Source organism: Schistocerca americana, chromosome 1, assembly GCF_021461395.2.
Source record: "Schistocerca americana isolate TAMUIC-IGC-003095 chromosome 1, iqSchAmer2.1, whole genome shotgun sequence".
In the NCBI taxonomy this organism is placed as follows: domain Eukaryota; kingdom Metazoa; phylum Arthropoda; class Insecta; order Orthoptera; family Acrididae; genus Schistocerca; species Schistocerca americana.
Genome location: NC_060119.1, coordinates 319,374,577 through 319,389,941, shown reverse-complemented (window position 1 = coordinate 319,389,941; position 15,365 = coordinate 319,374,577). Strand labels below are relative to the sequence as shown.

Sequence of the window (15,365 nt, the reverse complement as noted above, 5' to 3'; positions counted from 1 at the left end):
ACCTTCTCCTAAACAAAATTCAGATAGTCCTATTCCAAATTCCATACCAAATTCCTTGATGTTGATCTTGTCCTCATCGAAGGCCAGATTTCCCGGCCCATCACATCCAATCGTGGTACTGCTAATCCCTCCAAAAAATGACTTCGAAACTTAAGAGCACACCACTGGCCACTCAGTATTATCCTCATCTTGAATGTGCCAATCAGCTACTTTGACAAGGCCATGACTTCCTAAAATCACGGCCTGAAATGAGCTCCATTCTGTCTGAGATTTTGCACACCACACCTAGAATAGCTTCCCGTCGCCCTCCCAGTCTCTGCAATATCTTTGTCAGACCCTACGCTCCTTCTGCATCCAACTTTCTACCCTGTGGCTCCTACCCCTGTGACCATTCCCACTGCAAGACTTGCCTGTGCACCCTCCTACCACCACCTATACTAGCCCCATAACTGACAAAACATACACCATCAAAGGGAGAGCCAGCTGTGAAATGACACGTCATGCACCAGCTGTTACGTAAACACTTGTTTGGCTTTTTACATCAGCATAAGTATCACCAAGTTATCAGTCAGGATGAATTGGCACAGGCAGAGAGTGTGTATCGCGACAACACACAATATCCTATTGCAGAGCATGCTCTACAACACGACAGTTGTGATATCGGTGTCTTTTTCATCGCATGCACCATCTGGATTCTTCCCCCGGACACTAGTCTCTCAGAACTCGGCAGGGGGGAACTATTACTACAACATGTCCTTGGTTCTTGCCACCCACCAGGCATTAATTTAAGTTAATTTCTTCCGTATCAGCATTTCTTCACAGTAACTACTCCTTTCTTCACTCCATTTTAGTTTTCTACATTTATCATTTTCTGATCTGTCCAATTTTTCGCCGTCCTCCTCCCATCTCTCTTACGTACAATGTACTTAGTTCTTCACTCTTATTAACTCACGCATGACATTTTTGCAGTAAATCTGTCTTGCATATTACTCTGTCTTCCACCTTTCAGCTTTAAGGTTTTCAAATTTCATCTGGTGTAGTCCCCAACAATCAGTCTTTCCTTCTCATCCCATCTGGAAAGTGTCCCCTTACTTGTGGTTCTGGATGACTTTTCCAAAATATCCCCCTTTTCCTAAACCTCTCCAGTCCTTTTCCTTCACCCCTCTTCCTTCCCTTCAACCCTTCTGTCTGAAGAATGATCCACTGGCTCCAAAAGCTTGCATAAGTATAACCCCCTTTTACGTGTGTGCTCTCCTGCCACTACTTGGTTAGAAGATTTTTTATTTATCCAATTGCACTATGTTGTGAAAAATTAATTATATTCATTGTTCAATTTCAAAAACGGTACTTATGCTTGCAAATGTCATTTCAGTTTACAAAGGCAGCATCTGTTTTCAGATTACTTGTTTCTCTCAATTCACTTCATCCTCCAATAAAATTTCCCTGAGAAATCATAGGTAACTGCTGCAATAGTTGTGATATTGTTTCACCACAAAATCTCAAACAAACATTCCAAGTAGCACAACATGACAGCCATTATCTTGTCTAGTGGCTACTACTTCGCTACACATAGTAGCATTAGATCTGTAATAATGGAATTGACCAACACAAAAAATAATAATCAAAAGTCTTCCAATGGCTAATGATTCAGAACTAGGGAGTCTCGTGATCAGGAAAAGTCCCATAAATAATAGCAGTCTGTCTACAGTAACATTATTTAAGAGTCTTACTTCCATTACACTCGAAAGACATAGCCTCACTTATGGGACTGCATATGCACACACTAGCATATTTTTTACAAGTTCCGATACACTGAGACTTGTAACAAAAAAAAAAGAAATGAAATTCTGTACAGAAATTAAAGAGTTGTTTTAACTTCTCCAAATGATGCTCTCATACAACTAAAATTACTATGTCATTATGAACTCGCAGAATCATGGACTGTTCTACATTACACATTAAGTTTACTCTTAAAGCACCAGTGTGGCTACTATGTTTATACTTTCTTCATAAAACTATGCCTACTCAATGGATAACATTAACAATTAAGAGGCTTAACCACAAACTTGTACAACATTCACTGGGCTGTTTACCAAAAATGTCAAATACTTTTGCTGTTTCTCCATATTATTTATGGACAATTTGTAATGACAAATACTTGATGTCTTCACACAATATTAAATTATGGCAGTATTTTACAACCATGCACTAAATGCTCTTAGCATCTTTCAAATAGCATTCACGCAACATATTTCTTCCACAGTATTCTCTTAATGTATGTCCTCAACCTTTGACTGTCAAAATGACAGATATAAACCAGTAATTTAAATCATGTTATTCACATGGCATTACATTCATTGATTTTGTCAATGCACAAACTGTCCCCGTCCAACATGAACTACACTTTGTTCTATGCTCTAGATCCATCTTCTACAACAGTCCGTATTCCAATAAAAGACATAGAAGCACAATACATATACACAATACTCTTTTCTGTCTGCACATTTAAGACATCACATGCCAGATCACCGTTCTGTCAAGGATCACTGTCAATGGCACATATCGGTAGCTTTAATGTGCCATTGGGCAAGGGGATGGTGCAAATTTAAGCTGTTTCGATACATCAACACTGACTGGCCAATGAGCAATACACCAACTAAACCAGAAATTCATGTAGTAGATTACCAACAATTTTTCTTGGTGAGAACATTTCTATTCAATGAACTGTTTTGTTTTGTAATATGATATGGGTCAAGATGTATAATCAATACTAATTGCTGGCCTTCACCAGTGATGTAATGTTAATGGCTGCAGTGACATCAACTTCTGGTGTGTATTTTCACAGTCTCATTATCACTTGGCACAACCAACAATATGAATGCAAAAAAGCCAGCTGCTGTGCCGGACTGACTTACAACATAGCACAAGGTCCAGGTTCGTCTGGAAGGTTGGTGCTGCCACAGGATGTGAAAGCAAAAATACCTGATTATGAAGACAGACTGATCTGTAGCCTAGCTCAATTGAAAAAATCGCCACTGGTATCACGTTACAGCCACCCTGTTATTTACGATGTTAGTCATATATTTCCTATGCCACTGATCAAAGCCAACTACTAATATCAAATATTCCTCTTTACCCAAATATATCATCATCATAATATTTACTTTTTTACACTGGAAAAGATAGATGATAGTTACGAACTGCAGGTTAAAGTTGAAGAAATTGCAGAAACCTAAGTAGTAGCATTTATATAAACTTAAAATGGGAGGTTGCTGAAAATGCCAAAGATAGCAATAGGGAATTGCTGATGAATGAAGAATGAAGTACAATAGAAGACAAACAGCTTCGAGGGATGAAAATAGGGGAGGCAGCAGAGTAATGATAAGGTAAAAAGAAAATGACCCAGTGAAAAACCTTGGGTAATGTGTGAGATACTCAGCATAATTGATGAAACACGAAAATATAAAATACAGGTAATGAATCAAGTGAAAGTGAATAGAGAGATATAAATAATGAGATTAACAAAAAATGCAAAATGGCAAAGCAAGAATGATTAGAGGAGAAGGGTCAACTGCACCTACCAACACCAGATGTCGACTTTGTGCTGTATCTTAATGATAATGTGGCATTGGACGTTATATGTGCACATCGGAAAGACAACAGAACACTGACACTATTTTCTTTGCACCTAGCTTTTTTAAATATAGGTTGTGATGACAGACTTATCTGTAGTCTAGTCCGAAGTCTAGGTTAGGTTGAAAGGTGACAGTTTGGTTCTGAGTCAACAAAGCTGCACTGAACACTTCAATTCATCTGAGGATAAATGCTAAATCTTAGAAGCACACAGGACTATGAGAAAGATGGATGATGTATAGGAAAATTACAGAAAACTGGACTTATAATTCACATTCTGAAGTTATCATCAATAAAATGTAGCAAGAGTAAAATATTATCTACAACTTGCATAGTTCTAAGATTCAACGCACTTTAAAAGGAAGCAGTAGGTCACAAGGGAGTGATAATTGTACCCTATCTCCATATTATGCAATTGACACATAGAACAAACAGTAAAGGAAACTAAGGAGAAATATCTACAAAAGTAGCTTAAGTTCAGGAAGATAGAGATAGAAAAGAAATTAGAAAGAACTATAGTTGACACTGAAATTCTGTCAGAGACAGCAAAGGGCTTGGAAGATTAGTTGAATGGAATGGGTATGTCTTGAAAGCAGTTTATATCAGCATTATAACTGAAGAAAGGATATCGGGGAGTACAACTTTAAATAAGGTGGTGCTGAGGGAATCAATTAAGAAATGAAATACTAGAAACAGTCAATGAGTATTACTATTTGGACAGCACAAAAAATGGCGGATGTAGAGAGGATATAAAATGCAGACTGATGATGGCAAGCAAAGCTAATTCAAAAGAGAAAATACGTTAATATAAATTTAACTGTTAGAAGTGCTTTCTGAAACCACTTCAGTTTAACTTTATATGGTATTGAAACAACGATGGTGAAGAGTACAGACAAGACAAGAATAGAAGCTTCTGATATGTGATGCTATGTCAGAATACTGAAGATTAGATCAGGTAACTAATGAAGAGGTAGGGTCTACTGAATCAAATCAGTCTTCGGAGTACGCATGATGTGGTGTTGTCAATGATCCCTAGCTGCTTTTTCTAGTAGTATTTATATTAAACACTTCAATTTTTTAAAACTGGAATAACATAGATCACATACTAGTATGCTACGTTTTTGTCTACTGGGACTGATCAAGACGTAATATTTGTGTGCTCTAATGTACCTCCACACAATGGAGCAAGGCATTCTTGGCATAACATGACTACACAGAATGAAGGCAAATTTGCATTGGTGACTGGGTTATGAATAAAAATGATCTGAAGATACCCAGTGTGAGTGAGGCAGAAACTGAAAAATCATGGACCCAGTGAAAGTTTGCATGTCTCTTACAACTGTTACTGATCTGTATGGGTTCATTTCACAGATTCAGAAATGTCAATTCCTCTTGGCATTAATAATGTAGCCCAAAAACACCATCCTGGGTTACAAGATTTTGCTACAAATTATAAATACAAGCTTTGTGAATGCATTATTAAATGATGAAAATATCTGGAAACCATGTAACTTGAAGACACTCATAAGGCATCTCATGACAAACTGACAGTAGGGTGCACTGCTTTATGGAAGGGTCTTAATAATTCAAACATTATGTAGCCTTTTTTTACAATTACAATTTGGATATTTCATCAGATGATTTCATGGGTGAATGGCATATATTTAGATGAAAATCAGTGTCATTGGATACGCAGTTTGTATTTGTATATACTTGCACGAAATTCAATCATTCTGTAATGTATGGGGCGCCTAAAGAAAGTTTTTACTTAGCTGGAAGTCCCAAACGTGAGCAAATGGAGTTATGAGTCAAGTAAGGGGCGTAATTTATTAAAAATCATCAAAAATTATTCATCTGCAAAACTAGATGAGAAAATGGTGCTATTAACTTTATTATTGAACAACGCTAAGTTAATGAAAATAAACATTTCTGGTCGATGATAACATAGGATTTTCACATGGTAGTACGTAACATGATCATTCAGGTACTGTCAGGTAATCGGGGAGGATGAGCACTCAAGTCGAAGGCAGTGTAAACCTAATAACAATAATAATAACAATAATAATAATAATAATAATAATGATGATGATGATGACGATGACAATCTGGACTCTAAGATGGCTAAGTTTCGGTTCACCATACCGGAGTACTGTAGGAAGCACAAAAATAAATAAATATTAATGTTTTCACTGGTATGACGTCACGTCACGGCTTAAAGCCGACGTCAGGTATCGCCAACTTCAATCGACCACACCAGGCTTTCCTAAGAAGGCATACGCAAGATTGGTAACACGAAATGGATGGAGTTTTAACATTCTGACGCAGATAACAAATAACAGCAATCTTCTCCAATCAGCTGCAGAAGTTTTGCCATACTCACCATGGATCAAATTCATGGATGATACTCTCAAATCTTATCACAGCAAACAATCTGGATGCAAAACCAGAAATCCACGCTAAAAATAGAACCGTAAATGTTATGAGGCTCTTCCATCCCGACGAAGTCGATATTGGAGCCTGTCCACTCCTACTTGCTGCAGGTACAACCATCTTCACACTTAGCAACTAACTATAGAGACACGTAGGACGCTTATGTCAACTGCTGCTTCACAGAAGTTCTACGAACCACTTTTCGCTGCAACTCAGCGTTTTTGCGAATTTTAAATTAAACAATGTTGACCTAGTTCATTATTAGTATACAGCCACACACTCACAACCATTCATTAATCAATTTAATATCAAACGTTAATCCGGCTAAACACGCCACTCTCATTCACCGCCATCCATTTCAAAGACTTCGCGAAACATATCAAAACTCGTGAGCAGAAAGCTACTCGCAAAGACAACAACGTCGCTTACAAACCTAATCTATGGTACACATCGTGACGTGTACCATGGTAGCCACACTGACGTTTCTAAACTGAAACTCCGGAAATTAAGATGCTTGTTTGAACTATTTCAAATGCTGTTATGCCAATATTGTTTGAAGTTTGGTTAAGTAATTCCGAGTTTATGTCCTTTTTGTGGCTTTCACATTCATTTTTAAGGTATTTTATAATCGATTTAGGGTATTCGACGATTTAAAAGTGTGTCGCTGATTAATGCTGCTGGTATTATAAAAGCTTCAATGCTATGACATAAGGCGCTTGTGGGCGTCAAGTCGGCTCTCGCATCGGACTTGTGAGCCACCAGCGAATATGTCTCCAGGATGCCACTTGAATCTTCCTACAGGAAGCACCAGTTCATTAATAGCATAAGGGGGAAAGCAGCCGAAATCATAAATCATTCATGGAAAGCAGAGAAATCTTTGTAAAAATTAAACATCAAGTGAAAAATACTATTGCAAATGTCTATTAGAATTTTGAATTTGTTAAATACAACATGTTTCGAGCGTCAGTGCATGGCCAACTACTTTTCATTTTATGCGTAAGCGACATGGTCCAAAATAATGAGTGCATGCGCGCAGATAACACTTCAGTTGATACTAGTAGTGCTTCAATAGATGGCTTACAGAAGAAACCTTCTCTATATATAGGAAATGGAAACAACTGCTTCAGCAAAAATAACATATTTATAAATGTTAACATAAGAACAAAAAAGCAAATATATGCAAACAAAACACAAACCCTGAAAGATACTACTGCAAGCTAGGAAACTTGAGTTAAAAGAATAGTTCATTATTATAAAGTCCTGGGGATAATGGTGGTTAGGTATTTGACAAGCAAGAATCGTATACAACTATCACCAGTTCAAGCATATTCCTGACGACAAAAATGTGGAGGACAATAAACACACAAAACAACTAACAAGGTACTATGGACTAGTTCATTCACACCAATTAAATGCTATCCCCATCTGTGAAAATACTACAAATGTGCGTCTATAAAGATTGCTAAAGCTACTAAAGAAATCTGTCACATATATAGCTAAATTATATTTTTAAAAATCTCACAGGAATAAATTTAAGGAACTAAACATATTAACAGTACGATAAATACTTGAAACAGATAGTTACGTAAAGACTTACTGTACTGCAACATGGAACAGAAATATCCATAATTAGATCCCAAGAAGTACAATCGATTAACAGATTGAAGGGAACTGGCTCAAATTAACTGGCAAAGCGATGTAAATACAGGATGCTTTCTTGCAACAGTTTGATACACTATATAAGGATGACTGAAAATATGTCTGTTACCAAAAGTAAAATTTTTCGGTACACATGTAAAAAATATCTTGAAGCTAAAGATTAAAGTAGTGTGTTCGCATGTAACTATTTTTTTCAGATACCATCAACTGAATTTAATGTATGATAATTACATAGTATGAATTCATCGTTGTTAGTTAGTTGTCTGAAGATAAAGAAGCATTCCTTCTATTGATATATATTTGTGTAGCTCTTTTTAACATGCTAAAAACTGTGTTTATCAGTATTTTATTGTTATATTCATGTGATTGCGTAATTTTTAAACTTGTAACTGCGTAATTTTTAAACTCCATGTAAACATGATGTGCTGAACACCATTGCACAGAATGCTCCACAAGCAATGTTAATACTATAATGCGTTTAAAATTAATTGCGACTTTTGACAGTTCAGTATGGAGCGAGTGGAGGGAAGTGTAGTTGCCAGCATGTGCTGAATGCGTCAGCAGGCGACGATATCGCCAGGCCTGTTTGGCATGTAATCTGTCAGCCGCACAAGCTGGCCGATCTGCAAACTTTATTTCACGATTTTAATGAAACTATACCGTAATAAACTCTGGACCTCGCTCATCTTATAGTTTTATTCGTCAGCTTCTTGGTAAATTACCTATCATTTCATTAGTGGTCATAGTTATTGTGATATTTTGGCATTAGCTAAACTACTGCAAGAAATTCTGGAAATTTACACTGAAAAATAGGGGCGCTATGAATTTGAGTTTTCTGTATGTTAGGTCATATGTAGCTGCATGTGAAATTTGGATAGCATATTAAATTATTTTTTACACCTTGAAAGATATCGTTATCTGTCTCCAAAATCGAGAAAATGGAATGTAAGTAAAGGGCTTCGTCACGAAAGCAATGACCAGTGAAAAAGCCAGAATGAAATATCATCAATCCCTCGTATCTCATAAAAGGTCTGAGATATCAACACAAGGTTTTGGCAAATGATACCATGCAAAGTGAAGAGTATTTTGCCATATAATTGATATGCCAAACTTCCATGTCTACCGCAATATTCAAGCAACTACTGATTTTATGAAAATGAAATAAAGTAATTTTTAAGGACGTGTGAAACGAGAATTGGCGTGGGTTTTGCAACAATACAAGTTAAGAAGCAACACATGTATTTTTATACTGCAAATGCACTTTATCGTAACTATTGATATGTCTCGCCCTCAATGCTAGTTTAATAATACACTGTTTTTGGACCCTGCCACAGTTTGAACTGCATTAGAATATTAGTGAGGTGTATACCTGTAGACTCAGCTTGTTTATGGAAAAGAAGCAGGTGTTAACACACCAACAAGAGAAGTAAAGTATTACTCAAAACCTGACACAGTCCTCCATGAATCCATGTCTCCTCAACTACATTCTTAGTATGGCTGACAGTCTGAAACCAGTCGTGTGATGTAACATTTGCAATGACTTCTTTTATCAGCTTTTCAACCTCACTGAGTGTAATTTTTTGCTACATTGCTTTTCACCTAGGCTCTTATATTCCCTCGTATTTAAATGAGGATGATATGGAGGAAGCATGATGAAACTATACTCTAGCAATTTTGACTACCTTGTAGCCTGGAGTTTTTAGTTTGTACAGTACCACAAGTTCCACTAACTTCGTCTTACATAAGCTAGGCTCAACTTTATCCAATCCAACATTCCTTTGTAGCGAGAAAATAGCCCTTTTCTCTGCTGCATTGTTGGAGCTTTGTCCATCACAGCCGAGTGGTATTGCACATTGTCCACTAGTATTGTCGAATTCGGAGGAATATTTTGCGTCAGAAGATTATCTTCACAGCTGGTGAATGTGTTCTTGGATGACCACTTTTATTTCGAATCTCGTGTTCAGACGTTTTACACTGTTATTATTAATGAAGCGCCAACACGAGACACTCGTTCATTGTAGAACTCTTCAGTGCCAGAAAATATCACTTTGCAATGAGAGCTAATGGACATACGTGCCTCTAATGTGCGCCACTACTTGGTACTGTCTATTCGCGGCATAGCAACAGGGGGCTTTACCAACCGAACTGCTGGCGGCGTGGTAGGGAAAGCAAGCTCGCTATTGGTGTTTCCTGGGCAATGGCGTCATGTCGCCACCAGTGAGCCAAATCTCAAAAGTCGCAACTAATTTTAAATGCACTATAATAGTAATGGGTCATATGTCGCCATGTACTATTACATTACAACACACCGCATAAAATGGGTTCGGCTCTTATGTTAGTAGGACAGCATAAAATATGTAACAAAATGTTCAAGGTAGTAATGGCCTAATGACAATAAAACTATTATTATTATTATTATTATTATTATTATTAGTAGTAGTAGTAGTACTAGTACTAGTAGTAGCAGTAGTAGTAGTAGTAGTAATATGGTATTGTTGGCTGGGAGACTCTGAGAGGTAGTTTCAGCCATCCAGTTGGAAAGGGTTTTCTTTCTCCATGCACAATCTTACTGATATATGCGAATTCTATTTCAAGTGTATCAGTTAAGTGTAGGCGACTCTAATGGGTGTGCTTACAGTTTATGTGTTCTATGAGGGTAGGAGATGGCAGAGGATGAAACATGGTGGTAGTGTATTGGCTTCTTTTCTTGAATAGCACCAGGCTTAACATTCCCTTTTTATGGACTGATCATAATCAACATTGTCACGTGTCTTCCCTTCGTGAGACAGAGCAAAAAGATTTAACCCTTAATCTGAGCAGTATTGCAATGAAGATGAATTTAAAGTTGGTAACTACATTACATTACATAGAACACGTTCATTAGACCTCTGGAAATATAGAAAGAAGTCAAATATGTGTATTTTAATCAACTGCAGTAATACTATGAACGATTTTTGTATTAGGCGTTAATTCACATTTGAAAATAATCCATAACATTAATTTTGAGAGTTTTTTTTGTAGATACAGTACTCTGCAATAGAATAGAAGGAATTGCTAGATTAATTACGAATCTCAATCATAACTTTCAAGAATTTATCTTTGGAACCTTATGATTTGAGGAATTTAAGAATATTTGCAATAAGTGTTAAAATCACGAGTTTGGATTCGTTTACATTTACTTTACAATAGCCATTTTCCGTGGATCCCATGGAGAGCAGTCTCTGGGATGTGTGCAAAACAGTGAAATGACATTACATACCATATTACAGTAATAATATGCACATTACTGTATTACAATACTAATTCTAATTATACACTAACCTAAAACAGAAAAATTGAGAGTTTTTGTGAAGATAGTCTCATATGGAGTAGGAGTATAATTCAGTCTTAGATTCTACCACATTATCTACATGAAATTTAATGTGCCCTTCTAAATTTTTGCGTACATTAATTGTACCAATGTGTCTGATTTCTTTCTGTATTAACACTTATTCTTGAAGAAGATATAATGATAAGAAACATTAATAATTTTCTTGAAACATGAACATAAGTGTATAAATGAACATGAACTGCAACTCAGTCTTTCACACCATCACACTATCTACTTAACATTTAATATTCTTTGGTAAGTACTTGAATGCAAGTACATGTTTATCAATGTATTTGACTCTTCCTGTGCTAAAGTTAGCTTCTTGAGGTGTTTGTAGAGGTCGTTTTTGTCTTAGTGTTATATTCATGCTTTCCACTGTTTTTTTGAGAAAAGAGAAATATTAATAATATATGTACAATGCAGACAAGTAAGTATATATGCATATATGTATATCTGGGATCCCCTCACAAACCGCTCATTTGTTTTCAGCCAAATTTGGAACACAGACAACATCCACAATGATCAGCACTGTGGTGTTTATAACCTCCTAGCTCCAATGGGAGCAGAGATAGGACAAACACATGTTTTTTCAGTCACTGTCATATGGCTTCTGCACTGTATGACATGTGTGTTGTGTAGGAATAGTATTGGCCTGCCTTATCGGACTGCTTTGCTAGGCAGGCTACATGTCAGGGGCAAAAAATGGTTTTAAAGCCTCCTACATGTGGGTAGACCTAAACAACAGATGTGTTTTGATGGACTAGCATTAGCCTGCTTAATCACCCTGCTTTGCAAAGCAGCCTATATATCAGTGGCAAAATGGTTTTCAAGCTCCTGTCATGTAGGCTGCCTGCACAGCAGATGCATTGTGGGAGTAGTGTCATTCTCCTTTATTCACTAGTTTTGCAATGGCTACATTTGTGGATGGGCACAGGTTGAGGCGTGTTGAGGGGTTGTAGAAGGGGCTGGATGAGGAGAGGGGGGGGGGGGAGATGATGTGGACAGACACAGAGAGAGTAGGAGGGAAGGGGCTGAACAGACAGTGGGGGAGAAAGAGCTGGAGAGAGAGAGAGAGAAGCAATGGATTTGGGCAGATAGTTGGCAGAGGAGGAGATGGACAAGAGAGGGCCATAGGAGATGGACAGAGAGAGAGGAAGGAGGCAGTGATTAGAGAGATGGGGTGGAGGATATGGGCAGAGATGATGGGAGCAGAGGGAGATGCAAGAGGTAGATGGAATATGTAGAGGAGTAGTGGGCAGATGGAAAGGGAAGGGGGAGGAGGAGATGGACAAGGAGAGGGAAAGTAGGATATGGACAGATGGTGAAGGAGCAACATATAATTGGAGAGTGGGGACAGAGGGATGGGCAGAGAAAGGGGGGAGGGAGGAGATGAAGAGACACAGAGAGTTGGGTGGTGGAGATGAACAGACAGAGGTGAGAAGATACTGTGAAGCAGCTGTCAAAAAGACAATTTTTTCTTAATGATGTTCTAGAACTTACATCCGATATAATTTTCACAACTTGCTTCTCTGTTTTGAAAATACTATCCCTGGAAGTCTATTAGCCTCAAAAAATAGTTCCACATATGTTTAATGAACGGAAGTATGCAGAATAAACCAACTACAGCGTAATCATGTGTATTTTCTACTTCTTGCATCTCATTATGTAAGAAAACTGCTTTTATTACTTCTAGACTTTTACGAGAAGTACTGAATTGTATGTAACAACTTTTAGCAAAACTTAATCATAATCCACCTGTTAACATTCTGAACATTTCCTCAACTTCGTTTTTAGTGAGCAAGTGATAATAGTTTTCATTCCTAAGCTTGCATCATATACAGAAGATACTGTATCTGCATCATTTGGTATTGCAATCAGAAGATCATTTATGTACAGGATGTTTCGAAAGGTACAGTACATCTTTAATGTGTTACAGCGTCGAAGCTAATTAAGATATTCACGCTATGTTTGACTTACGTGACACATTATCTCAAAAAGCTTTATGCAGTTCAGTTAACTTCAAGGTGTACATCTTTGGTGGCGTGCACAAGATACAGTCAGTACTCTTATTGTATCCGCCATTGGCACAACATATCTGCATCAACAGTGGTAGTAGCAGCAACGATTCAGTTCGCCAAATCATTGATATGGTTGACAGATGTTTGGTGGTCTCTCTCTTTCTGAGGTACTCCCTAGACAGAAGTCAGTCAGTGTAATGTCAAATGATCTAGGAGTCAAGGAAATTGGACCACCTTTGCCAACCCATCCATATGAAAACACCTAGCCCAGAACATCTTCCACAGTCTGAACGCAATACTGTCTGCATAAAACTCCTGCACCACTGACATATCATCTCTGAGTGTGATTGCTTCCTGTACCATGTTTGGAAGTTCTTTTGGACCTACAAGTCCGATCTGGCCTGAATAAATTATTCCACACACCGAACATTTTCTTGAACCATTGTCATTGTGCTTCATCCCCAACAACCAGAAACATATACAAACACAACTTTGTGAGTTTTTTTGGTCACATAAGCCAAATGGTTTGAAAATCTTAATTAGTTTGGCTGCTGTAACACACTGAAATTGTAATATATCTTTTGAGACACCCTGTGTATTATAAACAACGGAGAGCCTATTCAGATTTACATTATTATTTATGTTTACATAAATGCTTGTATAAAGATTCGTGGTTCCATTTATGGCCTTATTTAGGAGCATATCCACATTCACTGACAGGGTATCCCATTTATCTTAACCACGTCACATAACTTTTTGTCCTTAGGCAAAACAAAAAATATTTCAAGAAAATATTGTGAAGCTGTCGTAGCAGCATTAAAAGCACTGTTGTCTTTCTTGTAATTTACTTCATTACAAATATATATCTTTTTTAAATAGCACTGTCTACTTTTTATTCAGCCTTCCACTTCCTTTCATCAAGACTTGTTCAAAAATATATCACAGTGCCCCATAACATGATGTTATTAAAAATACACCACAAAATGGTCTTTGACTCTCCTGTACTAGCACACAGTGCAGGTACTTAGATTAATGTAACTAATCCATTTGCTGGATTTGTCAATAAACAAGTAGAAAAACAACAGAAATGCATACTGGTTATTGAGGTCGAATGAAGTTACTCATTGGAAATTCTGAGAAGAGTCCTTAAGTGTTGCAGGCAACAAATGTGGGAAAGATCTTTGTTTTGTATCCAATGCTTGAGACTGTTTCTGAAGAAAATTGTCAAAAATAATGTTGGTATGATTGTTCCTGGAACTTCACCCCAAGGGGATATAATAGTAGAACCCAGAATGGAAATTCAAGTTTCAGTTATTAGATATGAAGGTAAATATGAGTTGGAGCAGAAACGAAACAGGCTTGTGAGTTCAAAAATACCAATCCCCTTCTTTGATCTATTATTCCAATAGTCGCTTTTCTGTCAGGTAAGAAAAACGTTCATCTGGGCTTAACTAGTTTCCATAATCTAATGAGTTTGACATTACATACATTTTTGTAGCATTTTCAATAGAAAGTATACTTACGTCAAAGTCCCAAATTACATAAAACTTTAAATTTCTTGATATATGTCAAAAAGAATTAGTTTGTAGGAGGTCTGAAACTTAGATTCTCCATAAAACTTACTACTTATTGTGACAATATCAGGATATCAGTAAACTGAAAAAAGATGTGGTTTTAAGCCCAATGGTTTAATAATGAATAAAGCAATTAATGCTGCCAATATGATATAGTACATACTTTACTAACCCCCTTTCACCTTTTTATGTACGTGGGTATAGTGAGATACAAGACAAGTGACATGATGACAACAATCTGCTTGACGAATTTATGAATAAATTTTTGGGGAGTGAATAGTGAAAATCATACAGTTTTACAGATAATCACAGCATATAATCTCAAGAATTTTGCTTATAGAAAGGATATGGTTGCTTTACTAAGAACAGATATAAAATATTTAACAATAAGATACCTGATAATATCATTTGTATATTATTATATGTGTTAAAAAGAATCTTACTTGCTACACTCAACTTCGATGTGGACTTGTAACTGAAAACATTTGATTTATCAGTGTGTATTGCTGTATCACCTGCAACATATTTTTAGATTTTGGAGACTGACTTGCAGCACCCTCTGGAGCTGGCAATGGACTTTTTTTGAATTTACTAGTAGATTCTTTCTTCATAAGTTTTGTTATTTAATGTGGTTGAACATTTCTCTGTTTTAGAAAATGGAAGAACACCAAAATTCCTCCT

The 15,365-nt window shown here is 36.9% G+C and overlaps 1 protein-coding gene across 1 annotated transcript in view; it reads right to left on the bottom strand.

The window, feature by feature from the left end:
* The window catches only part of LOC124598065 (dolichyl-diphosphooligosaccharide--protein glycosyltransferase subunit STT3B), a 91,255-nt gene extending 84,804 nt beyond the window's left edge, over positions 1–6,451 (bottom strand). Inside the window, exon 1 of the mRNA XM_047135977.1 lies at positions 6,014–6,451. Within this exon, the coding sequence (XP_046991933.1) occupies positions 6,014–6,183 (170 nt within the window). The 5' untranslated portion in view covers positions 6,184–6,451. The remainder of the gene's footprint in view (positions 1–6,013) is intronic.
* Positions 6,452–15,365: the final 8,914 nt, after the last annotated feature.